Raw genomic sequence first — 15,681 nt, 5'->3', positions numbered from 1 at the left:
AAAGTCGAATGGGAGCTGCTTGTGATCCGGTAGCGAGCGCCTGTGTTGGCGAATGGAGTGAGTGTGATTGTGGACTCTGCTGGGAACTGGCACTGGCTCTGCCATGCTGTCGCATTTAATGTGTGGACATGACATTGGAAAAGTGAAAATGGGCTGAAGGATTTGTGCTCGAACTGCAGGAGATCAATAGTTTGTGCGGTTTCTCTCTGAGGTCGGAAGCTGAAAGCTGGAGACTCCGGAAGCAGCGAGTGGGAAATCCCGGCGAGAAAATCCCAAACAGTGCTGTCTTCCAGCTCAGTGTTTTGAAGCTTCACATCACCCGGGGGGCAGTAAGGTGGATTAGAGGGAGGGTCAATATTGGGGGCAGTAAGGTGGTGTAGAGGGAGGCTCAGTATTGGGGGGGCAGTACTGTGGTGTAGAGGGAGGCTCAGTATTGGGGGGGGGGGGCAGTAAGGTGGTGCAGAGGGTGGCTCAGTATTGGGGAGCAGTAAGGTGGTGTAGAGGGAAGCTCAGTATTGGGAGCAGTAAGGTGGTATAGAGGGTAGCTCAGTATTGGAGGGGGCAGTAAGGTGGTGTAGAGGGAGGCTCAGTATTGGGGGGCAGTGAGGTGGTGTAGAGGGAGGCTCAGTATTGGGGGACAGTAAGGTGGTGTAGAGGGAGGGTCAGTAATGGGGGCAGTAAGGTGATGTAGAGGGAGGCTCAGTATTGGGTGGGCAGTAAGGTGGTGCAGAGGGAGGCTCGGTATTGGGGGGGCAGTAAGGTGGTGTAAAGGGAGGCTCGCTATGGGGGGGGCAGTAAGGTGGTGTAGAGGGAGGCTCAGTATTGGGGGGCAGTAAGGTGTTGTAGAGGGAGTCTAAGTATTGCACGGCAGTAAGATGGTGTAGAGGGAGGCTCAGTATTGGGTGGGGCAGTAAGGTGGTGTAGAGGAGGCTCACTATTGGGGAGCGGGCAGTAAGGTGGTGTAGAGGGAGGGTCAGTATTGGGGGGGGCAGTAAGGTCGTGTAGAGGGAGGCTCAGTATTGGGTGGGGCAGTAAGGTGGTGTAGAGGGAGGCTACTATTGGGTGGGGCAGTAAGGTGGTGTAGAGGGAGTGTCAGTATTGGGGGGGCAGTGAAGTGGTGTAGGGGGAGGCTCAGTATGGGGAGGGCAGTCAGGTGGTGTAGAGGCAGGCTCAGTATTGGGGGGCAGTAAGGTGGTGTAGAGTGAGGCTCAGTATTGGGGCAGTAAGGTGGTGTAGAGGGAGGCTCAGTATTGGGGCAGTAAGGTGGTGTAGAGGGAGGCTCAGTATTGTGGGGCAGTAAGTTGGTGTAGAGGGAGGTTCAGTATTGGGGGGCAGTAAGGTGGTGGAGAGGGAGGCTCAGTATTGGGGAGCAGTAATGTGGTGTAGAGGGAGGCTCAGTATTGGGGGCAGTAAGGTGGTGTAGAGGGGGGGCTCAGTATTGGGGGCAGTAAGGTGGTGTAGAGGGGGGCTCAGTATTGGGGGGCAGTAAGGTGGTGTAGAGGGAGGCTCAGTATTGGGGGCAGTAAGGTGGTGTAGAGGGAGGCTCTGTATTGGGGGCAGTAAGGTGGTGTAGAGGGAGGCTCAGTGTTGGGTGGACAATAAGGTGGTGCAGAGGGAGGCTCTGTATTGGGGGGGCAGTAAGGTGGTGTAGAGGGAGGGTCAGTTTTGGGGGGGGGGGAGGCAGTTTGGTGGTGTAGAGGGAGGCTCAGTATTGCGGGGGGGGGGGGTGCAGGGGGAACATGTATTGGGGACTGGATTTGATCATCCGGATTATTGCGACACCGAGAGCGGGAATCCGGTGCGGCGGCTTCTCGAGCTGACCCGGGGCCCCATCGCCTCTGAAATGCACCGGGACCCGGTGTGTTCACCTCGCGCTTGTCCTCTCCACACTTCACAGCTTGAACATTGCAGAGAGCCCGGCTCAGAGCCCAGGCTCCCCGCTTCATGGACACTGACTCCGCTCCCATTGAGCTGTCCCACAATCTGCTCTTTCACTGGCGCAATTTGCTCATTTCCCGCTGCTTTTCTGGAGCCGTTTTCAAGAGTTTGACTGAAAGAATATTTCATCTGCTCCGATTCCGAGGGTGAAAGTGATTCCGCTCCCTCTCCTTTCACCCCGTTTCTTTCTTGTCTCTCTCTCTGTCTCCCGGGGAAGCGGCCGCCTCAGTTTCTCTCTGGAAATGAACCTTGTTATCAGTTTGTTCCAAAAGCGAAAGTGCCTCAGGGAAAGTGAAGGCGTTTTGTCATTTCCGAGAGGGAGGAGAGTTTGTGAAGCGAGCCGCTCGTCACTGAGAGGCCTGAGGGGGAAATGGGAAAGGGTTCCGGATATTCGGGATATCCCAGCTTCCAAAGGGAATGCCACCCAATCCCTCTCAGCTGGAACTCGGATTGAAATCAGATTTTCCACCTTCACCAAATAAAAATCGCATGCTCATTCACAAATTTCTCTGCAAAATTTGATTTTTTAATTCATTGATGGGATGTGAGGGTCGCGGGCAAGGCCAAGGTTTCTCATCTCTAATTCACAGGACGCGCAAGAACGCGGAATTGCAGAGCAGAAACTTATAGCCAAGTTCCGGGACCTGGGATTCATGTCGCATTACATTCACCCCCCCCCCCCCCCCCACCTGGGGGGCTTGCGAAATCCTACCAACTGTCCTGGCTTGAGACAATTCACACCTCTTTTACCTGGGGTTACCCCTGTCTCTGGCTCTGTGAAGACTTATTTACCCGCATTCAAAGTATCATCTTGCATCTTTGACTTTGTCTGTATAAATGTTTCTGGAACCTACCTCTCCATTCACCTGAGGAAGGAGGAATGCACCAAAAGCTAGTCATGATGTGGAGATGCCGGGCGTTGGACTGCGGTGAGCACAGTAAGAAGTCTTTAAACACCAGGTTAAAGTCCAACATGTTTGTTTCAAACACTAGCTTTCGGAGCACTGCTCCTTCATCCGGTGAATGAAGAGGTATGAAAGCTAGTGATTTGAAACAAACTTGTTGGACTTTAACCTGGTGTTTTTTAAGACATCTTACTGTGCCCACCCCAGTCCAACGCCGGCATCTCCACATCATAGAATCCTGAGAGTGCAGAAGGCGGCCATTCGGCCCATCGAGTCTGCACCAACCCTCTGAAAGATTTTCCACTGCAATTCATTGCCAATCACCAAACGTCACATCTGCCATGAACCAGCACAGTCAGACTGAATAGTAAAATTGAATTTTTGAAAAGATCTCAAAATATTGATGCACATATTTAAGAGTGTTTACAGTATCGATATATCCTCTGTTAGAAACCCAATTGAACATCACTGAAAATAATACTGGCTCAATCTCTGGTGACACTGGGGTTTAATATTCTTTATGTTTCCAAATTAAAAAGTTAATTTGTGAAAGTATTACTGTCCCCACACCCAAGTTGTCAAATGTAGTTTTTGGAGCCTCCTCAAAGGCCTGTAAAAAATGTCAGTGATGATCCATTGATCCTGAGCTGAGGTCAGTTTTGTGTGTGGGGCCTGTTTTCAATATGCCTTTGATTTGAAAACAGACTTACATTCATGTAGCGGCCTTCTTGACCACAGAATATCACAAAGTAGTTGACAGCTGATCAAGTACCTTTGAGGTATTGTCACTGTAGTAATGTAGGTAACATGTTAGCCAATTTGAGCTTCACTCACCAACAACCAGCATTGTGATCATGAACAGACAAACACCACAACAAATAAATCAGGAGCATGATCAGCCACTCGGCCTCGCAATTCTACCCCACCATTCGAGAACATTGTAGCTGATATGTGAACATTGCTGGCAAGGCCAGGGTATGTTTTTCCCCTCTAATTGCCCTTCAGAAGCAGGTCTGAGCCACTTTCTTGAACCCCTGCAGTCCATGTGGTCTCGCTAAACTGACAGACGTGTTGGGAAGGGCTTTCCAGAATTACTATCCAGTGACAGTCAGGGGAAGTTGATATATTTCCAAGTCAGAATGTGAGATTGAAGGGCAAGTTCAGGTTCACATATATCTACTACCCTTCATCTTCGAGAACAATAAAATCATAGAATTTACAGTGCAGAAGGCAGCCATTTGGCCCACTGAGTCTGTACCGGCCCTTGGAAAGAGCACCCTAATTAAGCCAATGACTCCACCCCATCCTCGTAACCCAGGAACCCCACCTAACCTTTTAGACACTCGGGGCAATTTAGCAGGTCCAATCCACCTAACCCACACATCTTTGGACTGTGGGAGGAAACCCTAGCACGCAGTGGAAACCCACACAGACACAGGGAGAAAGTAGAAAATTCACATAGACAGTCATCGGAGGCTGGAATTGAACCTGGGACCCTGGAGCTGTGAGGCAGCAGTGCTAACCATTGTGCCACCATGCCACACTAGGAACAGAGGTGGTGGGTTTGGCTGCTTCTGTTGAAGAAGTGTTAGTGAGCATTTTAAAATATATATATTTTATTTCTACCATCAACAAATCACAGAGTCAACCGAAGATACAACCAAATTACAAACAGGTTGTCATTTGTCCATTTTCCCCTTGACTAACACAGCCATTCCCCCAAATCAACCCCCCTTGCATCACCCCTCCCACTGCTCCCATTCCAGAAACCCCCCGCCACCCGCCCCATCCACTGGTGACAAGCAAATGCTTGAGAAGAGAACCACAGCCGACAATGTCACACCAGTGTTTAGCAGGGAGATGGCCCTGTAAGACCCACACTCCACTTTGTCCTTTTTCTTCATTGGGATCAGTGAGATTGATGCCTGAGCCACCCTAGTGGGCAGCTTGCCCCCGTGCCAGCGAATCTTTATACTTTCACTGGAGATGGGTGCCAACACAGCCTAAACTGTTTTATAAAATTCAACCGGAAAGCCATCCAGCCCTGGTGCCTTCACCGACGGCATCAACCCAACGGACTCCATTATCTCCGGCAGTCCCAGTGATGCCTCCAAACTCTGTCCCTTCCCCCTTTCCACCTCCGGGAATATAAAAGTGCAGCAGCTCTGCATCCTCCCTCGGGGCCCAGACCAATGCAGCCCCGGGTAAAAGACCTTGAATGCTTCATTAGTTTTCTCCGGTGTCGTCGCTAAACCTCCTTCCTCATCCATCACCTGCATTATGTCCCACATGGCCGCCTATGACCTCAACTGATGGGTTAGCAGGTGGCTGGCCTACTCCCCATACTCATAAAATAACCCTGTTGAGAGATGAATGTCATTAATAGATCAAACTCTACTTGTAGTTCTTCCTCTCTGCTAACAACTCTCTAGTCAGAGCCACTGAGTGCAGTCAGTCCACTTCCACAATGTCACCCACCAACCTCCCACACAGACATGGGGAGAATGTGTAAACTCCACAAGGACAGTGAACCGGGGCCCTGAGGCAGCATTGCCAAACACTGCAAGACTCTGCTGCCCCTGGCTCATGTCGTATTAAGCCATACTATAGCTGGGGTAATTTAAGGGATAACTGTTTTATTATGATTGAAAATAAACTTGGATTTAAGTGAGCACTTGTGTTTGTCCTTTGTTCATCTCAAATATAAGGGCACCTGTGTTAAACGTTTCAATAGTATTCTTTTTGAAGTATGCAAAGGTACAGACAACAATATAAAACACAGTGGTTAGCACTCTCCTTTCACAGCGACAGGTCCCAGGTTTGATTCCCAGGTTGGATCACTGGCTGTGCACAGTCTGTTCTCCCAGTGTCTGCGTGGGTTCCCTCTGCGTGCTCCGGTTTCCTTCCACAAATTCCGAAAGACATGCTGTTAGGTAATTTGGACATTCTGAATTTTCCCTCCGTGTACCTGAAAAGGCGCCGGTAAGTGGAGATGAGGGGCTTTGCACAGTGACTTGATTGCAATATTAATATAAGCCTACTTGTGACAATAAAGATTATTAATTAAAAAAACAGATGGATAGCACAGCACGGTGGCGCAGTGGTTAGAACTGCGGGCGCACGCCGCCATAGTCCCAGCTCTGGGTCACTGTCCGTGTGGTGTTTGCACATTCTCCCCGTGTTTGCGTGGGTTGCACCCACAACCCAAAAGATGTGCAGGGTAGGTGGATTGGCCACGCAAAATTGCCCCTCAATTGGAAAAAGGAATTGTGTACTCTAAATTTATTTTAAAAAACAGAAGGACAACCTGACATTAATCTAGTTGACACAAAACCTCATATTCTCCCCCTGCGGAGTAAAGGAAGGAGTCACAAGCAAATTAACCATTCATACTTGTACATTATTTTCTTGGCATGACCATCTTTATCTGAGTTGAGAGGCTGATTTGAAAGGATCCTGTAAATCAGTGAGATTTTATGCAATCGCCCAAATAACACAATGGGGAGCTGAGAATCTTGATCATTGGGCACAAATGTGTGGTTGGATGACAACCCATAATTCAGAGCCAGGGGTCATGTCTGAACCATGACTCTCCAGTGCATTTGAACCCTCCAACCTCTGAATCCAAGACAGGATTACTTACTCTATAATTCCAAAAAAACATTTTGAATATGGAGAAAAATTCTTTAGAAAAAGTTTTGAAGTCTCTCCATCTTTGTATGTAAAACAAAGGTAATTTATTAATTGAATGAGGACAAAGACAGGGGATATTTGATAATACTAAGTAAAACATAATCCTCTAAAATACTAGCACCATTTGTAGATGAATGAAGACAAATTATACTCGAGTGTGATCAAACGGCAAAAATCAGACTCATAGCTCAGTGCTTTGCAGAGCAAAGTGAAAGATGAGCCATCGAGTTGTAGAATGGAACGACCAAATGAAAGGCTGAAGTGAGAAACAATGGAACAGAGGAAGTGAAGGATTACATTTTGCATGTGTCTAGAAGTAGAAAATGCAGTGGGCCCAGATGGTTTGATTCCAAGTTCAGCGAGCAGAGGCGCAAGAGAGAGAAGAAATAAACCACTACTTTCAATAATATTTTGGAATGTTTCTTCCTATTTGTCCTGTCTATGTCCCACGTAATTTTACACAGCTCAATCAGGTTCCACTCAGCCTTCTCTGCTCGAAGGAAACTAACCCCAGCCTGGCCAGCTTCGCTTCATAACTCCTGTCCATGCAACATGCTGGTGAATCTCCTCTGCACTCTTTCTACTGCAATCACATCCTTTCTATAACAATAACCCCAGTAACAGAAATATAACCCAAATCACACACACCCCTAACCTCACTAACAGCCAGCAGTGACCCATTCCTTAAAGAACTATATGAAAAGTCGTCATCTACGGTGGAACCCATCTAACAACCCCCTCACTGTAAACTTGAACTTCTTGAGATACTAAAGCTCAATCAAGTCACTAAACCATCTGTTGTCTCCTCCATGAATGCAGCCAACACCCTTGTAATTCCGAATTGGGTTAGTGACCTCAATCGGGAACAGTCCAGCTTCGGATCTAAGACGAAATTAAAATCTCGCCCCTAAAATCAATCGGTGGGTGTCCATCTCCGGTATTGCAGCCAGCAAGCACCCCATAGACTTGACATTGCTCCAATTTGGGGCATACACATTCACTCAGACCATGAAATGAAATGAAAATCACTTATTGCCACAAGTAGGCTTCAATGAAGTTACTGTGAAAAGCCCCTAGTCACCACATTCCAGCGCCTGTCCGGGGAGGCTGGTATGGGAATCGAACAGTGCTGCTGGCCTGCTTGGTCTACTTTAAAAGCCAGCGATTTAGCCGAGTGAGCTAAACCAGCCCATGTCGACCCCCCCCCCCCCCCAGCATACCTGTAACCATCACATAAGCATCCCCTGATCAGCCAGAGTCCCCGACTGAAAGCGAATCATTTTGCTGACCGAAATCCACTCCCACCCGACCCATCTGTCAAACCCTGAGTGGAAAACTTGGCTCACCCAGGGCTTCCCCAACCTGGATGGTCCGGCACTCACAGGTGAGTTTCTTGTAGGAACACCATACCGGGCCCCATGCCCCTACTAAACACACAGTAAAACAGCTCGACCGATTGTGCCTCACATGATCTAGCCCAACAGCCTCTTCCTCCACTCCTCTTTCATTCACTAGCCACACCTTCTCCTTCTGCTAGCAAGGTGACCCCCTCCCAGCGTCACCCTGCACTACTTCCCTAAAAGCAACAACCACCCACTCCCTTCTGACGAACTCCCAAAACCCAAAACCCAACATTATTAGCAAGCTTGTCTCTGAGCCAAGAAATGTGTCAATCCCACGTTCGTACAGCCCCAAACCCAAGAGAAAGAAATATACTAAAATGAGGCATAAATACACTGTAAAATCATCCACCTTCAAACACAGAATCCCAAATCATGCTCCTCAGACAAGTCCCAGCTTCGTCTCTCTGGTGAAGGCCTCTGCCAGCTCCAGGATGTTGAAAAAATAATCTTTCGAGTCCATTGTGACCCACAATCACACCGGGTGAACCATGGCAAATTGCATCACCTTCACCTTGTTGAAGTCCGCACAGCTCTGCACCAGCTCAATCCTAATGTTCTGATATATCCACACCGTGTGCCCATCCTAGTCAATATTCACCTACTCCAAGACCCTCTCCTTCCTTTGATAGCTGTGAAAGCAGATAATCACCACTCTTAAGTGCACTAAAATCATTAATACCTCTTCCATCTAATGCTAACTTGTTCAATTATAACACATTTATAGTGAAGAAGATCCAGAAAATGCGTGATATCAAAAACAATTTATTTGAACAAATATGCTTTCATTCAGTATAAAAAGTTGCCAGGTTTATAAAAAAATATTATTTATTTCCCAAAATTTAATAAAAATCAATAAATTAACATTTATTTTTCATGAATTGTACAAAACTTTAGCAATCCATGACACAAAGCCAACACAATGATAAATATCAATAAATTAAAATGAGGAGGAATTAATTGAAATGTTGACCTTGTGGTGAACAGAAAGTAAAGGTGAGTCTGAAACAGGAATGGGGTCAGGGGTCGTTTGTCTGCAACCGACCCTTGAGACTGAGGAAACCGGGAAAGCAGAGCTGAGGATTGGCTGGACCATTCCCAGTGCAGAATTGTGATTGGAGGTTCAGCAGCTACAATAAGGAGCCCAGTGAGAATTAAGTGGGGTTTGACCCACCAATCAGTGTTATCATCGAGCCAAGCTGTCAGAATTGTAATTCCAGACGTACTGTAGACATAACATATAATACTTCTCAAAAACGTGAAGCCTTTGAAAGAACTATTTCTTGTTTCAGTCTGTGTGAAATGTGTTATCGAAATACCTTCTTTACATTTGTGAGTTCACAACCGTAAAAATCTAACATCTGTTGTACAAAGACATCATGGCCATCCATTTAGCTCAGCACACATATGATGAAGATTTCACAACATAAAAATATTGCAGCGATAAATATTAATAAATTAGAATAAATAATCAAATAGAAAATTACATCAAGATATTCTTTGCTCTTTGTCAGTCACCACAGAATTCTGTTATTATATAAATAACAGCCAATTTAAATAAATTATTCCAGTCTCTGCTGAACATGCGGTTGGATTTTATTTCAATTTCTTCTGCGGACTTGTGCCATTAAGTAAAGGAGCTGTTGTAAACGGGCCCTAGTCTCAGCGCGGATTATTTCCCAAGCACAGTTGCTGAATGTCTGGAAAAACAGAATATATTTTAAGGAAACCCAATTGGAAAATGAACAGATCTAAATACGGTCAAATAAACTACAATCCAATAATCACACAGTCAATTATCAATTGTCCCACCTTCTGTTTGAGAAACTTCCTCAGTTTCCTGAAGTATTTTTGAATGGTGGAGTTTTTCCTCAGTCTGGCCTCTGAGCCCTGTTTCCTGACACATTCTTCCAGTTCACTGAGCTGTCGGTCTAGGAGAAGGCGGAGGTTTTCCACCTTGTTCCGGTCCCAGGTGACTGAACCCAGGTTCATGCTGTAGATCTTGCTGATGTGACGCAGGGTCTGATGGACAATCTGGATCCTGTCCTGTGTCTGGGGAATATATACACAATCAGATTAAAGATGATGCATTTTTGTTTTTTTAATAAATATTTTCATTAATATATTTCATTTATGAAATTCAAAATAACAATAAAAATAAACACATCTACAGATATGAAAAACAGAATCATAAAACAACCTCTCATGAAACCTGCCACTCTCCTCCCGTCAACTCCCCACCCTCCCCCCCCACCCCGAGTAACAAAAGGTGACAATTTCCTTGAAAAAGACAGTAAAAGCCTTCATCTCCCATAGAATCCCGTCGATTGCTCCCCTCAACTTTTCTTTGACTTTTTCAAGGAATAGGAACTCAATCAGGTCCCCAAGCCAAACCGAGGCACTGGATGGAGGCGGAGAACTCCATCCCAGCAGAACTCACTTCCGAGCAATGAGGAAGGAGAAGGCGACGCCATTGGCCCCTGCGCCCGTTTGCAGCTCTGATAAGTCTGACACCCAAAGTATGGCCGCTAAAGGTTAGGGCTCCAGCTCAATCTTCAGGATCGCCAACATGGTGCTAAAGAAGGAGACCCCAAAACCCATGACCTCGGGACAAAACCAGAACATATGCACGTTGTTACCCGGACCATGTAAACAGCACTGTAAACCTGTCGTCCCCCCCCCCCCCTAAAAAGAAGTAACTAATTCTGAAATTGGTCAAGTGCGCCCTCAAAACTACCCGAGGCTGGATGAAACCAAACCTGGCCCAGGTGGATGTGGAGTTCACCCTGCGAAGTGCCTCACACCTCGTCATTCAATATGGGCCCCAACTCCTCCTCGCACATCGACTTAACCCCCTCCACTGACACCAAATCTCCTGACAAGACCCATCCATCAATATCTCCTTCCTCGGACCCTGTGAGTGAAATAACTCTCTCCATTCGAGATTTTGGTGGCACCTCGGGGAATATCGGAAAAATCCATTTTGCAAAGTTGTGAACTTGGTGATATCTGAATGAATCTAATCTGAGAATGCAGAGGTGATGGCTGACTGGGAGTTTGTGTTGTTGGAATATTTAGAGATGATGAGTTTAAAAAAAATAAATTTAGAGTACTCAATTCATTTTTTCCAATTAAGTGGCAATTTAGCACGGCAAATGACCTACCCTGCACATGTTTGGATTGTGGGAGCGAATTCCACGCAAACATGGAAAGAATGCGCAAACTCCACACTGACAATGACCCAGAGCCGGGATCAAGGTTGGGACCTCGGCACCCTGAGGCAGCAATGCTAACCACTGTGCCACCGTGCTGCACCAGAGATAATTGAGTTATGTTATATTACAGTAGTTATTGGATTCTGTTCCAGTTTATAGAGGACATAAATTGAGAGAACACCCTGGACAGTATTAGAATAATGGAGCTCCCCTTCCACTCCGCTGCCACATCCCCATAACCCCACCAAACCTTTGGGCACTAAGGGACAATTTATCATGGCCAATCCACCTCACCTGCACATCTTTGGACTGTGAGAGGAGACCAGAGCACCCGGAGGAATCCCACGCACACGGAGCGAACGTGAAAACTCGTCACGGTCACCCTGGGCCTCTGGCGCTGTGGCATCTGATGCTTCACCCTGAGTTGCTTTCTGGGCAGTTTGTTTTTGTTTCTTTGTAGAGGGAGTCTGCCATTGTCTTCGACTCTCAGGGAAGGGCGCAGAGGCAGGTCTCACACCTCCTCAGTCAGACAGGAATTGGACCAGCGCTGGTGGCAGCATCCTGGACTAGCCAATGAGCTAACCATCCCACCAATATCAACACAGTGACCATCGAGTGAATGTAATGGAGAGTGGACAGGTATGTTGTGTGGAATCCACAGATGAAAGGGCCCTGCCTGAACTGTATAGGACGATTGATGGTAAGAAGTGGATAGACAGTGAGGGAGTAAGAGGGAGAAGACAGAGATGCTAATGGGTAGTGAGGTGATGAAAGGAATTGAGATGATTAGCAGGCACAAGTAACCTTTGAATGATGCTGCAGACTTGGCAGGCTCCCCCAACAGGATGCATCACAGCTCAATGAGGTTCCATTCCCTACATCAGTCTGAGGGAACGAGGAAGAGTCTTTACCCGGGGGTTTGAGTTCAAAGCAGGAGCTCCCTCATTTCCACTGACAACTTCAATGAACGACCTGCTCTGTCCATCCTGGTGGTTGATCTTTATCGTGTTTTTCGCACATTTCTGATGGAATAAATGATAATAAGCCCCAGTGTTCACTCACCTGCAAACCCTCAGACAGTTTCACCAGATTCAAGGTCTTGGTTGTCAGCGCAAACCTCTCCCTGACACATTGCCGAGGGAACCGACCGCCCTGAGAGCAAAGACAAACACTGTGTCAACCCAGATCAGAAACAGTAATGCTGCAGATTCGCTGACCATAAATTGTGCAGCGCTGCAAACCCCAGAACCATTTTCCTGAGAGAATGCTTCAAAACAAATGGACCCAGTGCGATGGGGAATTGTTTCTGGCTCCAGCTTCAACTCACCATTGCATTCAGTTTGCTGAGTGTCTCTGTGTTGAGAACTTGCTGTAACTGCAGCCTCTCACAGCCCAGACTGAGGGTCCCGGACAAGAGGAACAACACCGTCCCAAACCTCCAAATACTGGCCAGAGCCATGAGCAACCGAGCCAGAGTGAGATACGGAGCTGAGGATCACACACTGACCGTAACCGGGTTCAACTCCGAACAATTGTTGTATTTTCACCGAAAGAATCACCGGGAGTGAAAATGCAACCGCTTGCAGCCGGAGCTACCGCCTAAACTCTCCTGCGCGTCTGTGTGTGTATCTGCCAGTCTGTCTGTGTGTGTGTGTCTCTCTCTCTCTGTCTCTGTGTGTCTGTGTGTCTCTCTGTGTGTCTGTGTCTGTGTCTCTGTGTGTGTGTGTCTCTGTGTGTCTCTATGTGTCTGTGTCCCTCCGTAAACTTCCGCATTTCTCCACCTCCCCTTCCTACGGCAAGACCTTCCTGAAAAGTTCCCTCTTTTACCAGCTTTTAGCCATCTGTTCTTTTACCTTCTTACGTAACTTGATGTCAAATTTACTTTACTGTGTTCCTGATAACACTGTGATTGTTTGGTTACATTAAACACAGATTATTGATGTGAATGGCATGTTTCTGAATCCTCTTTCACCCCCGCCCCCAGATAACAATCCCTCCTTTCTGTAAATTCTCCTCGCCTCAGTGTCCAACTTCTATTCACCGCTCAGACCTGATGTGTTTTTTCACACATTTCTCTTCCTCTCCTGATATGACTTTGTAAAACATACAGACGCTGTTTGATTCGAATCCGGCTCTGGCTGTAGGTTCAACTCACCATTTCATTCAGTTTGCTGAGTGTCTCTGTGTTGAGAACTTGCTGTAACTGCAGCCTCTCACAGCCCAGACTGAGGGTCCCGGACAAGAGGAGCAACACCGTCCCAAACCTCCAAATACTCGCCAGAGCCATGAGCAACCGAGCCAGAGTCACACACCGATGTGAAAGATGAGAAAGCGGCGGCTTCGTGGTTCAGCGGCGAGAAGGGTTCTTGTGAAGCGAATGAAAGTGGGAAAGTCGAATGGGAGCCGCTTGTGATCCGGGAGCGAGCGCCTGTGTTGCCGAATGGAGTGAGTGTGAGTGTGGACTCTGCTGGGAGCTGGCACTGGTGTCGCCTTTAACGTGTGGACATGACATTGGAAAAGTGAAAATGGGCTGGAGGATTTGTGCTCGAGCTGCAGGAGATCAATAGTTTGTGCGGATTCTCTCTGAGGTCAGGAAGCTGAAAACTGGAGACTCCGGAAGCAGCGAGAGGGAAATCCCTGCGAGAAAATACTAAACAGCGCTGGCTTCCAGCTCAGTGTTGTGAAGCTTCACATCACCCGGGGGCAGTAAGGTGGTGTAGAGGGAGGCTCTGTATTGGGGGGGGGGGGGCAGTAAGGGGGTGTAGAGGGAGGCTCAGTATTTGCGGCAGAAAGGTGGTGTAGGGGGAGGCTCAGTATGGGGGGGGGGGCAGTAAGGTGTAGAGGGAGGCTCAGTATTGGTGGGGGGGGCAGTAAGATGGTGTAGAGGGAGGCTCAGTATTGGGGGCAGTAAGGTGGTGTAGAGGGAGGCTCTGTATGGGGGGGCAGTAAGGGGGTGTAGGGGGAGGCTCAGTGTTGGGGGGCAGTTAGGTGGTGTAGAGGGAGGCTTAGTATGGGGGGGACAATAAGGTGGTGTAGAGGGAGGCTCAGTATTGGGGGGGGGGGTTGCAGGGGGAACATGTATTGGGGTCTGGATTTGATCATCCGGATTATAGAGACACCGAGAGCGGGAATCCGGTGCGGCGGCTTTCCGAGCTGACCCGGGGCCCCATTGCCTCTGAAATGCACCGGGACCCGATGTGTTCACATCGCGCTTGTCCTCTCCACACTTCACAGCTTGAACATTGCAGAGAGCCCGGCTCAGAGCCCAGGCTCCCCGCTTCATGGACACTGACTACACTCCCATTGAGCTGTCCCACAATCTGCTCTTTCACTGGCACAACTTGCTCATTTCCCGCTGCTTTTCTGGAGCCGTTTTCAAGAGTTTGACTGAAAGAATATTTCATCTGCTCCGATTCCGAGGGTGAAAGTGATTCCTCTCCCTCTCCTTTCATACCGTTTCTTTCTTGTCTCTCTCTCTCTCTCCCGGGAAAGCGGCCGCTTCAGTTTCTCTCTGGAAAGGAAAATTGTTGTCAGTTTGTTCCAAAAGCGAAAGTGCCTCAGGGAAAGTGAGGACGTTTTGTCATTTCCGAGAGGGCGGAGAGTTTGTGAAGCGAGCGGCTCGTCACTGAGACGCCTGAGGGGGAAATGGGAAAGGGTTCCGGATATTCGGGATATCCCAGCTTCCACAGGGAATGTCACCCAATCCCTCACAGCTGGAACTCGGATAGAAATCAGCATGTCCACCGTCACCAAATAAAAATCTCAGGTCCACTCACTGAAATCTGTGCCAAATTTGACTTATTTTACTCATTGATGGGATGTGAGGTTCGCTGGCAAGGTCACTGTGTGCTTCTCATCTATTATTCATAAAATCATACAATCCCTACAGTGCAGAAGGCAACCATTCAGCCCATCCAATCTGCACCGACCCTCTGAAAGATTTTCCACTCCAATTAATTGCCAATCACCAAACGCCACATTTGCCATGAACCAGCAAAATCAGACTGCACATTAACATTGAATTTTTGAAAATATATGAGAATATTGATGCATGTATTTAAGGTTGTTGCCACGCGCAATTTTATTTAAATGCAGAAGCACTTTAATGCCAGTATCGATTTAACCTCTATTGGAAACCTGATTCAACATTACTGAAAATAATACAGGCTCAATGTCTGGTGACACTGGGGTGTAATTGTCTTTCTGTTTTCAAATTCAAAAGTTAATTTGAGAAACTAAAACTGTCCTCAGACCCAAATTGTCAAAACTAGTTTTTGGAGCCTATCGAAGGCCTGTAAACAATTTCAGCGATGATCTATTGATCCTGAGCTGAGGAGGGTTTTTTGTGTGGGGACAGTTTTCAATATGAGTTTGATTTGAAAACAGAATTACATTTATGTTGCGCCCTTCCTGACAACAGAACATCACAAAGTACTCAACAGCTAATGTAGTACATTTGAGGCATTGTGACTGTTGTAATATAGGAAACACGTTAGCCAATTTGTGCTTCACTTATCAACAACCAGTGTT

The 15,681-nt window shown here is 47.4% G+C and overlaps 1 protein-coding gene across 1 annotated transcript; it reads right to left on the bottom strand.

Moving 5' to 3' along the window:
- Positions 1–9,537: 9,537 nt before the first annotated feature.
- Positions 9,538–12,610, bottom strand: LOC119953992 (interferon alpha-F-like). The gene is made up of 4 exons (XM_038778769.1): positions 12,479–12,610; positions 12,214–12,303; positions 9,749–9,988; positions 9,538–9,636 (listed from the first exon to the last, which is right to left on the bottom strand). Exons 1-4 carry the CDS (start codon positions 12,608–12,610, stop codon positions 9,538–9,540), a joined length of 561 nt encoding a protein of 186 aa, XP_038634697.1.
- Between the last annotated feature and the right edge of the window lie 3,071 nt (positions 12,611–15,681).

This window comes from Scyliorhinus canicula, chromosome 19, assembly GCF_902713615.1.
Source record: "Scyliorhinus canicula chromosome 19, sScyCan1.1, whole genome shotgun sequence".
In the NCBI taxonomy this organism is placed as follows: Eukaryota; Metazoa; Chordata; class Chondrichthyes; order Carcharhiniformes; family Scyliorhinidae; genus Scyliorhinus; species Scyliorhinus canicula.
This window is presented reverse-complemented; position numbering and strand designations above follow the sequence as displayed.

Coding starts and splice junctions, on each gene's coding strand:
- LOC119953992 (XM_038778769.1), bottom strand. CDS start 12,610: ATGGCTCTGGCCAGTATTTGGAGGTTTGGGACGGTGTTGTTCCTCTTG. Junction 9,989..12,213: donor AACTGTCTGAGGGTTTGCAG/GTGAGTGAACAC, acceptor TATATTCCCCAG/ACACAGGACAGGATCCAGAT. Junction 9,637..9,748: donor GGAAGTTTCTCAAACAGAAG/GTGGGACAATTG, acceptor CTGTTTTTCCAG/ACATTCAGCAACTGTGCTTG.